This window comes from Podarcis filfolensis (assembly GCF_964270895.1).
Source record: "Podarcis filfolensis genome assembly, chromosome: 1".
Classification (NCBI taxonomy): Eukaryota; Metazoa; Chordata; class Lepidosauria; order Squamata; family Lacertidae; genus Podarcis; species Podarcis filfolensis.
The window spans coordinates 61,739,552-61,756,406 of NC_139604.1; the positions used below are offsets into that span (position 1 = coordinate 61,739,552).

Genomic DNA, 16,855 nt, shown 5'->3' on the forward strand with positions numbered 1-16,855 from the left:
TATTTTTGCACTGATAATATGAAGTGTTTGCATTTATAGCGAAAGGGGAATAATTTCTGTGAGAGTTGCTATCTGGAGCTAATTTTGGGAGGCACAGGAGGCTGCATGGGGGAATTGGAATTGGAAGCAATTGCCTGCCCTCCTTTCCCCATTAGCAGAGGCACTGAAGAGATCAAAAGCCCTTCCATAAGCACAACGATACAGATTTCATAGTGTTTTGCCAATTTTGCTTAAGGAAGCAGACAAAGGTTCTGTATTTTTTTTAGGCTCAGCTCTCAATACAGACTACCTAGGATAAAGGGCAGAAAACAAAAATGACCGTAGAGGCCCAAAGAGAATGTTCTCAATTAGTATGAACTGAAACTTCATACTAATTGTGCCCCCCAAACATCCCTCCTCCCCTAAGCCAACCTCTTTACAAATCAGGGTGTTTTTTAACGCTCTTACCTCGTCAAAGATTTCCAGATAGAAAGAATCCACTCCAGGTGGAACAGTGCACTGAATAACTTTGTTCCATCGGGGATTCTTGGCTCCATTGTGAGCTGTGGGAGTTTCATAGACAGCATAGCCAAGTCGTATTCTGCAGTATGGATCCATGCGTGTCATGCCATAGTTTTTTGCCAATTTTGCCTAAGGAAGTAGACAAAGGAAATGAATAATGTTGTTATTAGCTTTCCATGCACCTTCCTAGACTGAAGTGTCTACATTTTTTAGTTGCAATCAGCATATTAATGGTGATATCAACCACTGAGAAGTAAAATTCTGTAAACAGAGTAGATTTGAATAAAGATTCAAATTAAGGCATTCTGCTCAATGAGTTACAATGCCTCAATTCAAATGAAATCTGCAATGATTCCATTTAAATACACTCTGCCCACAACACTACAGATCTACTTTGTCCAAGTAGAAATGCTAGCCATAATAAAAAGATGTTCATATTGATTTATTTGTACAAGTTTAGTTTAGGGCTTTTTTGTAATCTGTTAGCAACTGATTTACGTGTTCATAGGGTTTATTTGCTGTGAGAACAAAGTCTGCATTCATTTTCAAGGTATATATAGACAAAAATAGCATAACCTTAGATAATGAATCTCCAAAATGTTTGAAGTTTTTTCATTTAAATATTTTCCAGTTACATTGAACCAGTTATTCCAAAATCACCACAGAGCTACTAAAACTTTTCATGTTCTAAATAAGCACTTCAAAACCACCACAAAAATGTTAAATGTCTGAAGTTAGATGATGAAAAACCTACTGATGGAGAGCACATGTTCTCTCAGTTCCTATATACTGCCTTCACAGTAGATGCTGATGAGTGGTTTCATAGGAAGATTACACTAATATGCACTGAAATCATGCAATTCTGAACATAAATAGCAAGTGAAAACTGTATGCAGTTAGTTGTACCCTGCAAGATCAATGCAAACTGCTTATTAGCCAGGAACCAGTGATACTCTTTTTAAAGCTACTGTCAGCGTCTGTGCATAACTATGACAACACTGTATTTAGCACTACATCCCAGGAATCTACAAAATGTAAACATGTGCCACATCTAACATGTACATTTCAAAATACCTGCACTACAGTGATGCTCAGTCTCCCAACAGTACCCATTGCTCCTCCGTACTGTAATTGTTGAGCTGCTTGAGCATCCAATTGGATCTGTTGCTGTTGCTGAGTTGGGGTGATGCGAAGGAAATCTTGAGGAAGTTCACCAATATACACCTGTACAAGAAACACATAAACCAAAAATATAATCCTCTTTGTTCCACCCTGCAATCTCCTATTTGGTCCTTTTAAATATATTTCACTCACAACTCGCTAGTATCCCCCTATCTACTTTGTAACCCCACTTCAACATAAGCTGCCAAGAAGAACTGGGTGCATTATGAGACACGTACAACTAATGCAAAACTGACTCTTTTAGACATCTGAAACGGAAATCCTTAATAATAAATATTGTGAAAATTGACACCACTATGATTAGGACTCCCAAGCCCCAGGTAAAAAGGACATCAATGAAACAGGGAAATACCTGATTTGAGAATTTGAAGAGCTAAAGCAGGGTTGAGCTTTTTGGGCAAGATCACATATTTGATATTTTCGAACTATTTTTAAAGGAAATCGGCAAAAATGACTCTGCTGACATGGGTTGCCATACATCTGGATTTTCCTGGACATGTTGCTGATTTCCACCCGGACACTGCTTCCGACTGTAGTATTCCGGGTATGTCCAGGAAAGTCTGGACGTATAGCAACCTTAACTGCTAAAGATAAAGTTTAGTTGATTTTATTATTTATCTAATCGTGGCTAGTGACTGTTAGCTATCTCCAGTACTTTTTTTCTAAAAAAATGTTTAAGGGTACTCTCATTTTCCTACTCATATTGAAATACTGCCCCTCAATGAGGCCAAACGTAGATTCACAAAATGTTTAGGGGTATGCGTACCCCTGCGTACTCCCAGAAGAAAAAGCACTGGCTATGCCTCTTTAGGATTGGAAGAAAGAAAAATGAGATGAATTTTTATAAGTCATCCAATAAAAAACCCAGATACAAAATTTTGTGGAGTATTTGAGGAGATTTCACCCCTCCCATACCCAAGAATCTCATGATGATCTCTGCTGATTCTCCAGAGGAGGAGGCGTGTTCTGCTCTCTACTTATTCTGCTCCAGCACCACATCAGTCAGTTAGTCAGTGTGTTGGAGAGAGAAAGACTAAGTGTTAGAGATCGTGTGTATAGATAAGGTTGCTGCTACGAGCAGCTGCAGACACTCAGTGCAGTGCAGCATTCTTTATGCTTAGACCTCATTTAGCTCTGTATATAGTTTGTATGATAGTTGTAGATAGAATAAAGAAGTTATTCTACAGAGCTGCTCTCCAAGTCGTTTATACTCTGCTGTACTCTGCTATACTCTGCTGTGCGACGACTGTCTTCTTGTGGGAGTGAATCCGGTGCTCACAACTCTAAGCTGTGAGTCCACAGCACTTTGACCTGTTCCTGTGCAGAAGGTGGTCTCTGGAAGTGCTACCCAGCTCGCCTGGCCCAGTCGGGGCTGAAGTGTATGAGTCCAGTTGGTGACACTGGCTCAAGGGCGATGCTGACAGTATTTTCTAACAAAGTGTGCCTACAATGTAGCTTGGGCCTCAAAAAAAGGTACATGTGTTTTGCGACAGGAGCAGAGTACTATAATCTGCTTGTTTCAACAAGTTTGCACTTTTTACCCCAACATGGTAAACAGAAACTAAGAAAGTAATGTAAGAAAACTTTAGGGGGTATTTTTCTACCCCAAGCCAAATTCAAATGCTTCTTGAGGCAGTAAAATGTCCCCAAAATAAAGCTATGTGTGGTATATTTCAAAAGAAAAGTAGCTACCTACTTCTCTGGGTCAGTTCTCCCATTTGTAATATTCAGTTGGTTTACTTGGTACTGTAGGGTTTTTTTGCCCCAACCATTTTCATTTATTTATAGAAAGGAATCTGTAAATGGTAAGTGGCTGCAATTTGGGGACAGTGTTTACTTTGGGGGGGGGGAATACAGTGAAGGATTACAGTATATGTTTACTTTTGTGAAAATTATGCAAACAAATGTGCACCAGAATTTCAACCCCTTTTTTCATATGAAACTTTAGTCTGCAATACTCCTGCTCATTAGCATACCAACATTTATGAAATTCAAGATTCTGATTACAGAGTAAATTTAGAAACAAGGGTTGAAGTAGCCACATGAGCAAGATTCTTACATAAAGGAAAGGTAGAAAACTGTGCTTATTTAATATTCCACAATGCAAAGAGTTCTAAAACTGTAGATCATAGGTAAAGCCTACTTTAACACTGTACCAGTCTTTTGCTATACTAAATGAGGTAACATGTTACGGATTCTAACAAAAGACAATCATAACAGGCAAGCTCAACAACCTTCGGTGCCCTGGTTTTTACTTTCTGAAATATGGCAACCCTACCCTAGAATTCTCAACTCAAATACATGTCTTCATAAATAGCATCGTTTCCAGGGATATATAGGCCTTGGGCTACAGTTTTTTAATATGGCAGAGAGCTACTCATGTTCTCCAAGATAACATCTTTGAAGTGTAGGAGTTAACACAAAATTTAATTAGCAGAAGCAGCAGCTCCTGCTTCTGCCTCCGGACCGCAGCAAAATTAAATGCAGCTGGTAGGAGCTGAAATGCATTGAAGAAGTTTCAAGAGGAGGAATACTGCTGTCCTACAAAGACTAGTTTAGGGCTCCTTCAAGAGTATCAAGAATATCACAGCTAAGCATGAAAAACCCCCAAGTAACATACAAAGACATCTCCATATGTTGTGGATTCTGTAATGGAAAAAGTATTCTTGCCTTTAAAAGGAAACATTTTTGCAAGTGATTTTCCTCAACTTCCCCGTGGCAGCTAACATTGACACTATGACCAACTATATCACTAGCAGCATAGTATTGAATTCCTCATCCATTACTAGTATGCCTTTCATTGTCCCTAGAAAAGTGTCTGAAAAACTAAAGTTTATCTGAACATATGTATTTTTTAATCCAGAGAATTCCCAGAGCAACTCATTTACAAAACCAGTTAAAATTTGCAAGCAGTAAAATCAGTTTAGAACACAATAACAAAATAAGACATAATGCAAGAACTGCAAACATCATAACCAGGAAAGGAGTTTTTCTGTGCTAAATAAACCTTCACCAAGGACAAAATCAAAAGTCAGGACAGCACTACTGAAATGGCCATATCTCCAGTCACCATCTCTCTTACCTATGGTATCCAGAGAAGAGCCTCCAAGACAGATCTTAATGCATGGGGAGGCTTGTGGGGGGAGGGGGGATTGGTACTTAAGATATCCAGGCCTCAAGGTCCTTGGGCTTTAAAAGTTAAAATCACCACTTTGAATCATTCTTGGAAACAGACCACTGACAAATTGTCCTGCATTAACTCCGTATCACTCTTTACTGCCTGCCAAACAGCTGGATCTAGAACATCTTGTTTTCTGATGATTCTGCTAAAGAAGAATACTGTCCTACAATATGCAAATGCTTCAGACTAGAAACTAATGTTAAGAATAAAGATGAAGAAAAATGTCTATCAATTTAAAATAAAATGAACATTTATTTTTAAAAACATATTGTAAAGTTGTGTAAGGAAAGACCTATTCTGGTTACAAACTTGTAAAATAAGACAGTCTTATCTTAGTTACACAGTATACCAAAATTATCACCTTAAGTTATATAAATAACAAGTCCAAATCGCTCTATATGATCATTTGCTCTGCAGAAAAGTCTACTTTAAAAACACTTTCATCCTTTGTTTCATGTTACTCACCTCTCAGTTCAGTTTCAGAGAGAGGACAGAAGTAACTTGTAAAACCTCTGTACGATACTGCAGACATTTAAGCAGTATGCAGGAGGGAAACTTGTATTTATGCTTGAGAACCAGAATGAAATGCACACTCAATTGGTTTTACACACAAGGCAGAAAAACAAATTATAGGTCACAACTATCACAGAATCTTAGAGTTGGAAGGGACATCAAGGGACATCTAGTCCAACCCCCTGCAATGCAGGAATCTCAGCTAAAGCATCCATGACAGATGGCCATCCAATCTCTGTTTAAAAACCTCCAAGGAAGGAGAGTCCACCACCTCTTGTGGGAGTCTGTTCCACCGATGAACAGCTCTTAGTGTCAGAAAGTTTTTCAGAATGTTTAGTCAGAATCTCCTTTCATGCAACTTGAAGCCATTGGTTTGAGTCCTACCTTCCTGAGCAGGAGAAAACAAGCATGATCCCCCTTCATGTGACAGCCCTTAAGCTATTTGAACATGGCTATCATATCTCCTCTTAGTTTCCTCTTTTTCAGGCTAAACATACCCAGCTCCTTCAAGTGTTCCTCATAAGGTTTAGTTTCCAGACCCTTGATCATCTTGGTTGCCCTCATCTGTACATGTTCCAGCTTGTCAACATCCTTCTTAAATTGTGGTGCCCAGAACTGGACACAGTATTCCAAGTGTGGTCTGACTAAGGCAGAATGCAGTGGTACTATTACTTCCCTTGATCTGGACACTATACTTCTGTTGATGCAGCCCAGAACAGCATTAGCTTTTTTTTGCTGCTGCATCACACTATTGACCCATGGTAAGCTTGTGGTCCACCAAGACCCCTAGATCCTTTTCACATGTACTGCTAGTAAGCCAGGTGTCCCCCATCCTATATTAGTGCATCTGGTTCTTCCGTCCAAAGTTACATCTGTCCCTACTGAAATTCATTTTGTTAGCTTGCGCTCAGTTCTCCAATCTGTTAAGGTCATTTTGAATTCTGATTCTGTCTTCTGCTGCTTTAGCTACCCTTCCCCCCAGTTTAGTGTCATCAGCAAATGACACTAATGACATCAGCAAATGACACCCTCAATTCCTTCATCCAAGTTGAACAACAGACCCAGGACAGAATGCTGCAGCACCCCACTTTTCACTTTTTTCCAGGATGACGAGGAACCATTAATGAGTTCTCTTTGGGTTTGGTCAGTCAACCAGCTATAAATCCACCTAACAGTTACCTTGTTCAACCCACATTTTACCAGCTTCCTCACAAGAATATCATGGGGGACTTTTGCAAAAGCCTTACTGAAATCAAGATACACTATGTCCACAGCATTTCTCTGATCCACCAAGTTTTTAATTCCACCAAAAAATGGTAATACCAATGGTGTTACCCCCGTCCAGCAGTCCAAATAGTCTTTAACACACACACTGATTTTCCTAATAAGCAAAAACAAGCTAGCCAACTTAAGAAATTGGCTTCTACATAAGATTCATAGACTAGATGCTGTTTGTCAAAAACTGCAGTTTGGAAGTTGTACCACAAAAGTCTATCAAAGTTAAGATTCTTCAATATTGACAATGTATAACATAATTAATTTACAATTATGAAAAATACAATGGAAAAAGTAAAGATCCATATTAAAAGGTGGGGGGGGGGAACCCTATCAAAAATGAGAACCGGGAATTCAACAAAAGGCCCAAAAAGTACACAGTGCTGTAGAGTTGGTACAGTACACTGGGTAAGAGACAAAGGGTGGAAACCAATATTGTGCCAGCAAAATGTTGGTTGGGGGGTTGCTGACGGCTGCAGGGTGAAGAAGTTTGTACGAGCTTAAGTCCATTCTGGAAGCAGGACACCACAACTGCATAGCTCCCTGAGCTATGAGTTAACCTTTGGATCAAACTTTACCCCTGCAATTACCTTTAGGCAAGTCACTATCTCTCGATCTCAGTTCCTTACCTGCAAGCTTGGGGTGATACTAACTTATATTATAGGATAAATAAAGTAAGTGGAGTGTTGTCAACATTATGTAACTGGTTTAAGGTTCAATTCTTTCTTTTACTGCTCTCTTAATGTTGTTCTGTGATTTATAATGTTTTTAAAACTGTAAATAGCTTTGAAGTCACTTGTGACATGAAGTGGTATATAAGCGTATTTTTAATGATAATAATGGGCTACTGTTAAAGTGCACAAAATCTGAACATCACAATATCTTTGATTATAACCAAAACTGAATCTTCTGAATTTGACAACTGATATAGGATACAACTTAGGAGAATCCTTTATTTATTTATTTATTTATAAAACTTTCACTTGTTTTTGCATAACACTAAAGAAACATGATATTTGAACACAGTAAGATCATTCAAGACAACAACAACAGCTTGGATCCTAAACAGCCTAATGTTAAGTTAATTGAAGGAGGCTGCTGAAGGAGGGGGAAATTGTCCAAAATCAGGCAGACTTCTATCTGATTTGGACCATCCTTCCTGAATAGCACCTCTTCAGCCCCAACCATCATTACCCAGATGGCTGCCCAGGTTAGGGATGGGGGTAGGATAGAACAGGTAGGAAAATATGCTTCTGTAAAGTTGCTTTAGTTAACTTGTATTATGATCCAAACTATTTTCATACTGATTGTTTGTGCACACATTCAAAACCGGATCTATGATGCACAAAAGAAGTCCTCTTCTGTACACTACAACTCTTTCCTTATTATCTCAAAACCACCCTATTCTGTATTTTGAGAGGGTTCTGTTTATTGGATTGAGTGCCCCAACTGCATTGCTAGTATTATGTAAAATATAAATCCTATTAATACTTATTGAATGTGCCTGTAACACAGACTACTAATACATCCCCCGAGCCACATACCTCTACTATTTTCTAAACTTACAATTTACTTATTATCCTAAAAAGCTGAGTGCCTTCTCACTCCACTAGCTGAACACAAGAGCACAGCAGGATATTTTTTTGAAGTTCTAAATACGAGCAATGAACTTTGTTTTTAAAGAGCTTTCAAGCCAAGTTTTTTCTAAGCTCCAACTGAAGCATGCATACATGCTTAAAAAAACAAAACACCAAACAGTAACTTCAACCAAAAAGCAGCAGGGATTATACAGAGTGTACCTGTCTAGCAACGCACAGAGATAAAAACTAGAAAAGCAGACTTTACAAGTCTTTTCAGTTTAAGCCTCCATAAATCTACTCCCCAGGCGAAACTGTCCCTGTCCCTCTGGCACAGCAGGGCGCACAGCAGCAGAGAGATTCCCCAGAGTTCTCTGAAAATTGCAGAGAACTGAAAGCAGCACCTTATATCAAGGTGGGCAGAAGATAGATGAGGCTCTATTACCTAACATGTGGGTGACTGGCAGCGTAAGTATAAAAGCTTAATCTCCCATCACTTTAAACAACTGCAACAAAAAAGGAACCCCCTTAAATTTGTTTGCTGAAGTGAAGAAATCTTGGGCAAGGAGGAGGACAAACTAGGAATGGATTTTTATGTGTAATGGCTCAGTTCTGCTACTAAAAACAACTTCCTTGATTGAGAATGGGCTTCGATACACTCTAGCTCAGTTCTAAGTGTATGTCCCCCACCCTGCCACAAATCTGCACCCGGCTCCAGTTGGTGAATGTAGGGTTTTGAGTAGACATTTATAGATTAGTACTAAGGCTCCAAACCTGCAGTCTACGTTGGATGTCTCCAATCTCATACTTTAAATGCATGAGGGAACTATGTTTTTTTCAAAGCTATGTTACTTGAGTTGTAAAAATAGCATTTGTGCTGTCTGTCATTTACATGAAAGGCATTTCCCTCACCTATTAGTTAGAACTAGAAACATCTTGTATGTATTTCCATCTCTTACGTTTGTTGAACTGGGTTATCTGTAATACATGTAATTGTTAGATTGTTAATGAAGCCACAAAGTACAAGTATTTATTTTAAGAACAGTTTAGAAAGGCACGTAAAGGAGTATATCCATCTCAAAATCTGTTTGGTATGCTAATTAGAGCCAGTTCATGAGAACCGCAAAGCTCAACTATTTATTCACTCACAGCTGCAGAGAAGTGCAAACATAGTCTTGTTATTTAAACGTACTGTACAAGATTTTAAAAAATCTTTTGACCATATTATTTCTTCTAAAATAAGCCTTTTTATGGGTAGTTTTGCACTGTCAACCCCCACATACTTTCTGAAATAAGCTAAAATCCACATGAAATAGTATAGTGCCATTACAGATAAGCAAACTGATCTCAAAGAATTCTGAACTCCCACACAACGCATTTCCAAAGCAGACTGTCCTTGCCTAGCAATGGGGAAAAGTATCATTACAGTAGAGGAAAAATGGTTGTCGGATTAACTGCCTTTGAAGGCAATATACCTTCAAAGGCCCTATTGGCTGTGGGTCTTGGGGGACCTGCTCCCTGCCTTGCAGGCCTCTTCTGCCAAGCCTAGGAGGGTATGGCCCAGACTAACTGCAGTACAAAAGCTGAGACACCTGAATGGGCTCTTGGGTTGGGTATTGCTTAGTGGGTCTTGTTGTTATTATTATTACTCAAGTTGTTTTAAATGGTTTTCAACTTCTTTTTAACTTGGTTTAAATTTGGGGTTTTGTTGCTTTTAACTGAAAGACATGGGATGTGCCTGGGAAGAGATTAGTTGGGAAGAATGGGGCGGGGGGGGGCAATCACAGTGGTTCAGGGTAGGGGTTGTGGGAGACAGGACAGGCTAGGTAATAGACACGTGGCAATTAGTGACTGTGCCATGTGCCAGTCCCCTCTTCTAACCAGGGGAGTTGTCCTCTCAGTCAGTCCTCGGGTCTGCAGCTGCTGTTGCTGAATGCCAGGTCAACGGAGTAAGATCTCATTTACACATGATTTGACTGTGGATGAGGAGGCTGATCTGGTCTGTATGACTGTGACCTGCGTGGGTGAGCAGAGTTGAGTTGGTCTCATGCAGCTGTGCCCACCTGGATAGTCAGTGCAGCATCAGGGCAGACTTGAGGGTCGAGGAGGGGGAGCTGCTGTGGTCTATTCCACTTGTCCGGAACACCTACATTCCATGGCTTTTTATATGTGTTTGTGGGAAGGGGAGTTCTTGGTTTGGTTTTTGTTTTAATATGTTTCTGGTATTCTCATTTTTTTGATTTTCTGTTGTGAACTGCACTGGGATCTTCAGATGAAGGGCAGTATACAAATTGAATAAATAATAACCACAACAATAAAACAAAATGAGAAAAACTAAGAGTTAACATGAAGTGAAATGCTACACTTGCACAGGAATACCATTTGAATGAATGAATACCTTGTATTGACATTGTTATTTCCTTGAAGGTGGCAGCTGCTAAAGCACCATCACTGGTGGCTGCATGTACAGCTATGAGAAGGTACCAGCTAAGGCAAACAGCACCCTCTCTGCAAGCCCACCATAGCCTGAAGGAAGTCCTACACACTCCAAAACTGACTGTCCTGTGTGAACTGGTCCTAAGGTTCAAACTGTGTGTATGTGAAATGTATGAATATTCTCTAGATTTACTTCAAATGCATTAGTTACATAAAGAATAAGGCTTAGGGCAGTGAAGTTTCCAGTACAACAATTTGCTTTACCTTTTTGATATCTTAAGATATGCTTTTTGTCCATTAAGACATTATCTATGCTACAGAAGAGATGCAACAGATTTTGCAAAGGCCCCCAGGCTACAAAAGTGTCTGACATTTATTGGGGGTTTCAATGTTCGATTTAATTTATGGCATTTGGGGACAAATTTCACTACTTTCTCTGAGTATAGGATACATTTTAAATCGCTTTCAAAATGAAAGTTGAAGTTATAGTTACAGTGGTTGAGTTAGAACAAATAATGTAACAGTCTGCAAGTAAACAAAGTAATTCTCTTGCTCACTGCTAGAAACTAAATCACTACAAGGCTAAAGGATGTAAGCGAAGATACTTCACAATCCACAAGGGTATCAACAAGAAATTCATAACCCATCCCTGTTACCAAAACAGAACAGCTTATACTGTACTATAAACAAGCCTAGACAGGTACACTTGATTTTAAGTGTGAAAACTGTAAAATAATAGAATCATAGAATTGTAGATTTGGAAGGGACTCCCCACAGGCAATCTGCCAAAGTGTAGGGCCTTACATTTGTCCCTACTGAAATTCATTTTGTTAGTTTTGGCCCAGTTCTCCAATTTGTTATGGCAATCGTGAATCCCTATTCTGTGGCAATAGCTATCCCTCCCAATTTGGTGTGGTCTGAAAGAGACAGGAGTGCTGCTCTATTGGCATTTCACCAAAATAAGAACAAAGACACAAGACAAACAAATTACAATACCCCCAGGGGCACGCCAACGGATACTTAGTTATAGTGGGCAATGATCAACAGTAGGAAATACAAATAGAAAAATTTGAAGGAGTTCTTGAAGTCAATTATGTCCTTTTCACAAAATGCAAGTGCAGGTTGAGCTGATGTATATTTTATGAGTTGAGGACCAGAACTAACAGTGTATGCAACAACACCATGAGAAAATGCACAAAAGGGTACATAATTGTGAACTCCATCCCTACAGGCCACTCAATAAAGCCTTACCTCTGCTATGAACTGTCTAGACTAGAACCTAGAGCAGGCATAGGCAAACTCGACCCTCCAGATGTTTTGGAACTATAACTCCCATCATCCCTGACCACTGGTCCTGTTAGCTAGGGATGATGGGAGTTGTAGGCCAAAAAACATCTGGAGGGCCAAGTTTGCCTATGCCTGACCTAGAGTGTAGATGGGCTAAGGAATGGATATGATCCCAGGAGAAGTCCCTCTCCCACCCTACAATATGGTAGGGATAGTTACAGTGACTTACCCGTTGTAAGGATAACTAGATAATGCATATGAAGTGCTATGAACACAAGGAACACTATGCAAATGTTATGTATTATTTATGAAGGAGGCCTCTCATGCTTTTGTCAAATGATCAAGAGAAAAAATGGAGGTGGGAGAAGCTTTTTCTGCAATGTCATTAGGCCATTTGATGAGCAACCAAGAAGTAAATGGAAGATACCTGAATGAAGCAGGTAATCTAATCTTGAAGAAGAATGCATAGCAGTTATTTTGCTATGAATATTCTAAACAATTCTGGATAGGTCTCCCCATCCCTTGCCTACTGAAATCCTGTGAAGTTCAGGTGAGGTGGAGTAGATGGTCCAAAAATAAATTAATGCTATATATCCATATTGGAAGGTGGCACAAGATTAAGGTCAAATGCAAGTGAAGGTTAGCCAATTGACTAGAGCAGAGGTTTTCAACCTTTTTGAGTTCACGGCTCCCTTTACCAAGTACATTCTTTCTGCGGCACCCTTGTGGGGCTCAGGAGCCCAGTTATGTCACCCCTTGCCTGCAGGGCTATCAGCCTTTCATCATTTTTCAAACACCCTACCTTGTGGACTGTTCCCTCAGCTTCCTCTCCTCTTCCCTTGGTCTCTGAGCTGCCCCCACCCCAACCAGAGACTGGCCAAAGTTGAACGTGAGGCCAACACCTTACCTTGGGAGGCAGCAACAGGTGCTGCCAGACCTGCGTGGCAAAAAGGCTCCCCTTCAGCACCAGGCACTCAGCTCCAAGGCAGGCCTTTCACACAGCAAACAAATAAAAGGCCAGCACAGTGCCTGCCTGTCTCCCACTTGTCTGTCCATTCCCAACAGCAAGGGCTGGTGGGCTAGGTGGCTGGGCTCCCTTGCCCACTTGCCTGCTTACTCCGAGGCCGCCTCAGCTCCTGGCAACCAGCACCTCCTGGCCAGCCCCAGAGGCACCATTAACCCGTGGAGCTTGTAGTCAGGGCTGCTGCAACAAACAGCTGTGCAAGCCTTTGGGAGGCAGAGACACAAGAGGGCATCAGAGGGAAGGAAAGAGGGAAAGAGGCCAGTGTTGCTCGCAACACCTCTGACCATCATTCAAGGCACCCCAGAGTGCCATGGCACACTGGTTGAAAAACACTGGACTAACGATTTAGTCTGCAATCCTTTACACACTTTTGGGAGTAAGTCCCATTTAATTCACTAAGACTTATTTCTGTGTAGACATGCATAGGATTGTGCTGTTAAGGTAATTCTGAGTTGATTTAGTGTATTGTTCATAGGAATAGCAAATACCTTCCTCCAGTTAAGAAAGAATAGACTTACATGTTCAATAAGGTTTTATTAAATTCCCCCAGTGATGCTTTGAAAGGATATAAAATGGAATCTTCCAGTTAGTGTTAAGTCAGTGCAAATCTCAAGACTTACTCATACTGAGGCATGCCTCATTCGTTTATGCATTATTCAGTTGTCCATCACTTTCCGGTGGTAATTTTGCAAGCAATAAAGCTAAAACCTCACACTTATTTGAATGCAACCCCCACTGAACTCTGGCTTATTTCTCCCAGATAATTGAGTATAAACCTTTGCTGTCACTGTAACTGCACTACTGGTTTTAAAAGGAGCTGCTATGATCAGATGTATCATACTTTACACCTTCTGAAATGGCACCAATTCAAATTCTATAAAATAGCATTTTTATTACATTTGCAGGTCATCCCACAGCATACTCAGGATGGCGCACAATAAAGAAGGTAAAAACTGAAACACAAAGTTATGATGTAAAGAAAGGGAGGTACAAAAATAAAACAGAACTCAAAACACTGCCCCCCTAGCCAAGAGCAAGATTTTTAAAAGATGGCCAGACTATTCACGTTATTTATTAAAACAAAAATTAAAAAATAACCTGTGTAAAAAGTAGGGCTGGGTGATATCTGCTTTTCAGTATCATGATATATCACCAGATAAACACTGTGATTCTGAGATATCACAATGTCTTAAGTAAGGATGGAACTACAGTATATAGAGATGAGAAGGGAGACAGACACAAGGGAGATGCAGACACAGAAGGGGAGATGGGAGGAAAGAGGCTTAAACAACAGGGCAAAGTTTATTTTTATGTCATGGCCGATGGTATCAAAGGCCACTGAGAGATCCAGCAGAACTAGGAAACAGCTTTCACCTCTGTCCCTAGCCTGGGGGCCCGTCAGAGATTATCGACCAGCGCGACCAAGGCAGTTTCAGTCCCATAATGAGTCCTGAATCCATACTGGAAGGGATCCAAATGGTCCACATCCTCCAGGCATGCTTGGAGTTGTTTAGCAACCACCTGCTCAATCACCTTAGTGTTTGCTTCTCACACTAATGACATTTTCAAGAGACAAGATAACATCCATGAAGTAATACTGAGAGATTGTAAACCAAAACTATTATGAACTTAGCCACAGCTTGTAATTTGAGTCATTGTTTCCAATGTGCGCTTTGGCTTGTGCATTTGACAGTATATACTCAATATATGAATCTCACTGAACTCAATAGGATTTGGGGCATGGTAAGGAATTTTTAACTGAGGGTGGGTCATCAAGAACAGGTGTAGACAGTAATACTAGTGGTGGAAGCAACTGTATTTGTGCCCTGGAATGCTATATTAAGTTTTAGTGAAAATGTATTAAGAGATTGTTTTCTCTTAAGTGGAAGCATGCACAAAGGAAGAAACTGTCATGAATACAATATATTGCTTTCCACAAAGTTTACATTGCAGCACTATCATGCACATTCTGGAAAAGCAATGGGTCACTGCTAACCTGCGTTTTGATGTAATCTAGGAGGAAGCAGTCATTCATCAGCCTTCCAAAAATTAACAGGTCTAATACTCTACAAGCATGTATCTACAAAGGCCTTTCTGCCAATTCTATCTGTAATGGGTCAAATAGTTCTGGCCTTCAGACTAAAGTGTAGAGAACAAAGCAACCCCTAAAAATGCAGATTGGCTATCCTTCATCTGGGGCTATTTGCTGCCAAAATTGTCTACAGTTATCTGTTTGTAAGGAGAAGCCTGCATGAGCTGATCAGGGACAGACGGACTTATAGACAGAGTCTATAACCTTCTTTCCTTTTCAAGTTCAACTGCTGTGAACAAAAATTGTTTAAACCCATCACATTTACAGCTCAGTTCTTGACAAAGTATTTGAATGCCTACTACTGTTGACACCAAGAAATTATTCATCAAGGGAGATGACCCGCAGGCAAATCTGACCCTATACAGTTGTCTGTACACAGTACACTGGTAAGATTTCAGTTTTGGCATTTAAAAAAATTAAAATATTTTTTTATTAAAACAAGAAAAATGTAAAACTGTGGCCAGAGTAGCCCAAATAATGTGTTGGAATTCCAGATATGTGAACTGTCAGTAATACATCACCTTTTAAATACAGATTTCCTCTAGGGCAGAAGACACCATCACAGCTTTGTAATGAAAAGAAAAACTTAGCTCTTTAGCATCCTTCAGTGGCTATGTGGTTACACTACACTTCTAGAAACTGCCTTCTAAAATATACGAGGAACTGGCAGTACTTGTTTTGGCACTGCAGCCACCTGGCAGAATAGAATGCTTATGCATCACAGTCTCAAGTCTCCCTCTGCACCAAAAATCTGTCAAGACATGAAAATATGATCCAGACAAGAGCCTTAGAATTTTTTGTATCAAATACAGAATCAAGTAATCCAAGGAGACTAAATACAATGGTTTGAATAATGGAGAGGAAATGCAAGGCAAGCAGGTCTTCTACTCAGCAAGGAAAAAATTGCAAAGTGGGAGGGATTATTAAAAGATTATTTTGGCTCCAGACAATAACAATACTGATATCACTGGAAAAAATAAAAATACTAAAATGCTGTATTCTCACAAACACCCCTGAAGAATATATGTATGTATTGCTGTATAACCCCTACTATGTGATTTTATTTGCACTTCATTTGTATATAATTCCCTGTAATTTCAAAAATGTCAAATTAGCCAACATGCAAATACAAGCCCCTTTAGTGCTAACTCCCGGGCGCAGATAAGAATTAGAAAGAAAATCAAGGAGCAAATCAGAGATCTACAAGAAAACAGGACTGATAAAAAACAGAAGATGGCTGACTATCTATCATCTTAAGTATTTTGTCAAGCCACAACTTCCGAAATGCCTGTGGAAGCAAAAGTTAGAAGTACTTCATTGTGTACATGGGCAAAGGCCAATTCACATACTATGTAACGAAATGTCCTATAGGTTACAGGCCAAGACTTCTTCAAAAATGCTTTTTTTAACTTAATTTATTATGTATTTATTTAAAGCGTTTGAATGTTAAACCCTTCTTCCCGGTTACTTTTCTTTTTTAAGAAGGACGACTATAATTTGCAATTGGTAGTACTTAATATGTTTGTGTTAAATCTTCTGCAAAGGGGAAAGCCAGTACCGGTGTATGCAGACCTTATAACACAAGCTTTCAGGATGTTCATCCACTTCTGACGTGTATGTCAGAATAAATAAAGCTCCCTTACAGCAAAATCCACGTGTCCTTTTGCACAAATACAGACCTACATTCATAAACATAACATAGACTCTTTTGGAGCCTTCCACGAAGCCACTCTCTGTTTAAAAAGCCGGTACGCTGCGCTAGGACTTTCTCAGCTCTTTTAGGTCAA

At 39.8% G+C, this 16,855-nt stretch overlaps 1 protein-coding gene across 5 annotated transcripts in view; it reads right to left on the reverse strand.

Moving 5' to 3' along the window:
• Positions 1-16,855, reverse strand: part of TOLLIP (toll interacting protein) — a 33,881-nt gene that overhangs the window by 15,837 nt on the left and 1,189 nt on the right. For all 5 annotated transcript variants that reach the window (XM_083587866.1, XM_083587868.1, XM_083587865.1 and 2 more), the window contains exons 2-3: positions 1,576-1,725; positions 448-630 (exon numbers count right to left, since the gene is read on the reverse strand). In XM_083587866.1, the coding sequence (XP_083443992.1) occupies positions 448-630; positions 1,576-1,725 (333 nt within the window). The remainder of the gene's footprint in view (positions 1-447; positions 631-1,575; positions 1,726-16,855) is intronic.